At 65.2% G+C, this 2,976-nt stretch overlaps 1 protein-coding gene across 1 annotated transcript; it reads right to left on the minus strand.

Moving 5' to 3' along the window:
• Positions 1-6: 6 nt before the first annotated feature.
• On the minus strand, positions 7-2,859 carry LOC112123491 (zinc finger protein 501-like). Its single transcript, XM_026661585.2, has 2 exons — positions 2,585-2,859; positions 7-1,838 (listed from the first exon to the last, which is right to left on the minus strand). The coding sequence occupies exons 1-2, from the start codon at positions 2,742-2,744 to the stop codon at positions 442-444; spliced, it is 1,557 nt and encodes a 518-aa protein (XP_026517370.1). The 5' UTR covers positions 2,745-2,859; the 3' UTR covers positions 7-441.
• Between the last annotated feature and the right edge of the window lie 117 nt (positions 2,860-2,976).

Here is a 2,976-nt window from a genome sequence, read left to right on the forward strand (position 1 = left end):
GTTCCCCCGCCCCGCACACATCTGGGCAGCTGCAGGGCGGGTTTTGGGTTGGCTGGGCCACACGGCAGGGCCCAGGGTGATGGAGCAGCAGCCCAGGCAGCACCAGCCAGCAAAAGGGGAGAAAAACAGGGTCTGGCACTGCCTGGGCACAGCCCCCATTCCCTGAGCCCCACCCCTGAGCAGGGCCCCACCCTGCAGGAAGCTCTGCCCCCATGTTTGCTACCTGAGGCTGGAGAAACCATGACTGGTGGCAGCAGCTTCACTCACACTCAGTACCTGGCCAGGCAACGCAGGCCTGGCCCAGCCACCCCCATTCCTGGGCAGTGGGCGGGGGAGTGGCCATGCAACAGTGTGGACTCTGGTCAGGGCCAGGCCAGGACCATCCCAGCATGAGGGGTGTGGGAGTCACCGGATGCCGGTGATGTCCTGGGGGCTGGGATGTCACTCAGCAGCATGCACCCGCTGGTGCAGCAGGAGGTTGGAGCTGCGGGTGTAGCCACGACCGCACTGCCCGCAGCGGAAGGGGCGCTCCCCGGCATGGGAGCGCTGGTGGCGAAGCAGGGCTGAGCGGTGGCGGAAGCGGCGCCCACAGTGGGAGCACTCGTGAGGTTTCTCGCCCGTGTGCCGCCGGCGGTGCTCCACCAGGCTGGCAAGCTGGGCAAAGTGGCACCCACACTGGGTACAGGGGTACGGGCGCTCTCCACTGTGTGCGCGCTGGTGCGCAGCCAGGGCTGAGCGGTGCCCAAAGGCTTGGCCACACCGGCTGCAGCAGAATGGCTGCTCCCCGCTGTGTGTGCGCCCGTGCTCCCGTAGGTGTGCCAGCTGGGCAAAGCTCCGCCCACACTCAGCACAGGTGTGGGGTCGGGCGCCTGTGTGGCCCCGCTGGTGCCGCAGGAGGTTGGCACGGTCAGCAAAGGCACGGCCGCAGTCAGGGCAGGTGTGGGGGCGCTGGCCAGCGTGGGCACTGCGCTGGTGCTGGCGCAGGTAGGAGCTCTGTGTATAGCTGCGCCCGCACTCCCCACAGCGGTAGGGGCGCTCACCTGTGTGCACCAGCTGGTGCCGCAGCAACGTGGCACTCAGGGCAAAGGCTTTGCCGCAGACCGGGCAGGGGAAGGGACGTTCACCTGTGTGCGCTAGCCGGTGCCGGAGCAGGTGGGCTCGCTGGCGGAAGCGGCGGGGGCAGTCAGGGCAGGCATGTGGGCGTTCGACACTGTGTGTCTGCAAGTGCCGTGCCAGCGTGGAGCGCAGCCCAAAGCTCTTGCCGCAGTGAGCGCAGGCGTGGGGGCGCTGGCTGGTGTGGGCGCCCTGCTGGTGCTGTGCCAGGTGGGCACTCTGCCGGAAGCTCTGCCCGCACTTCCCACAGCGGTAGGGACGCTCACCGGTGTGCACTCGCTGATGCACCAGCAGCGCCGAGCTGCCAGCAAAGGCCTTGCCGCACGCCAGGCAGGGGAAGGGGCGCTCACCTGTGTGCGCCCGCTGGTGCGTGGCCAGCGCCGCGTGGTCGCAAAAGCCTTTGCTGCAGGTGGTGCAGATGTAAGGCCTCTCACTCGCATGGAGGAGCTGGTGCCTTGTCAGTGTGGCACTCTGCCGGAAGCTCTTCCCACACTCACTGCATTTAAAGGGCCACCTGACTGTGGGGCCTCTGTGCCGCGCCGGCTCTGCATCAGTGCTACCTCCTGGTACAGCCTCCTCCACCCTGGCACTGCCTCCTCGCACAGCTTCTTCTGCCCCCGCAGCAGGGTCTTTGTGCCACACTCCCACCAGCTCCACATCAGTGCTGGTGCCGCCTCTTCCCGGTGCAGCATCCTCTGCCCCAGCCATGCTCGCCAGCCTCTCACCTGCAGGAACAAACGGGCAATCAGGCCTGAGCCGTCCCCACAGAAGGCCGGCTAGGACAGGGCCCCAACTACGGCAGTCAGAGCCCGAGGCACCACTCAAGTGGCCCCGCCCCTCCCTGGAGCCGGTTTCCGAGGTGGGATTGAAGGAGGCGGTCACACTTCTTGCAGCTTTTTCAGGCTGCTGCAGACTCAGGCAGGTGTCAGCACCACCCAGCTCAGGTTCACAAGCCTTTCTTTGCCTCTGTGTGGGCTGGAAATATTATTTGCTTTTTCAGTGAGAACCAAGACATGGCTCTCATATGGTTCTGGGGGCCCTGGCGCAGGTGGTGGGATGGGTGCAGTGGTGCACACAGATCAGGGAGAGGGTGGTGACAACCTCTGAGAGGAGCTGGGCCAGGAGGGCTTGCAGGGGTGGATGTGGGGGCTCCCCGCTGCCCAGGACCAGCGCCAGGTTTTTTGCTGCCCCAGGCGGCAAAAAAGGATGGAAGAGGACAGGAGAGGGGCGGTTCCGCGAGAAGCTGCCGCTGAAATGCCGCCGAAGACTGGGGTGGCCGAAGATCATCCCACCGCCAAAATGCCGCCGAATTCCACCGCGGCCGAAGCGTCGCCGCCAAAATGCCGCCGAGGGACCCGAAATGCCGCCCCCACAAATCCTGGCACCCTAGGCGACCGCCTAGGTCATCTAGTGGTTGCGCCGGCCCTGCCGCTGCCCCCACTCCTCTCAGCTGGGCTTATTTATCCCTCACCTGTTTGGGGGCCCGGCCAGCTCTCATCGTCCTCGCCTTTGCTGAGATCTGGGACGTGCAGCTCTTCCCCTCGCTCCATCCAGTATTGGTATTGGGGCCCTGCTGGGTGAGAACAGAGCAGGTGGGATCCAGGTAAATACCCGCCGAGCTCGGCATTCATCTGCTACTCGGGGCTAGCATGGACGGGACAGCCAGGAAATGCCCCTGGAAACACAAGAGGGTCAATTCAGACACAAACAATCAGAGTGGAGGGTAGACGACCCCACGGGCTCCCCGAGCCATAGTGCAAGTGTGGCCCCACAGCCGCTCACTAACCAGGGGTATAAAAGCCCACTGCCGGCTTCCGACTTGAACCAAACTGGCTCCGTGCAGCGCCAGGACTGAGCCTCTGA

This window comes from Terrapene carolina, unplaced genomic scaffold (assembly GCF_002925995.2).
Source record: "Terrapene carolina triunguis isolate 2854851 unplaced genomic scaffold, T_m_triunguis-2.0 Scaffold11120, whole genome shotgun sequence".
In the NCBI taxonomy this organism is placed as follows: Eukaryota; Metazoa; Chordata; order Testudines; family Emydidae; genus Terrapene; species Terrapene triunguis.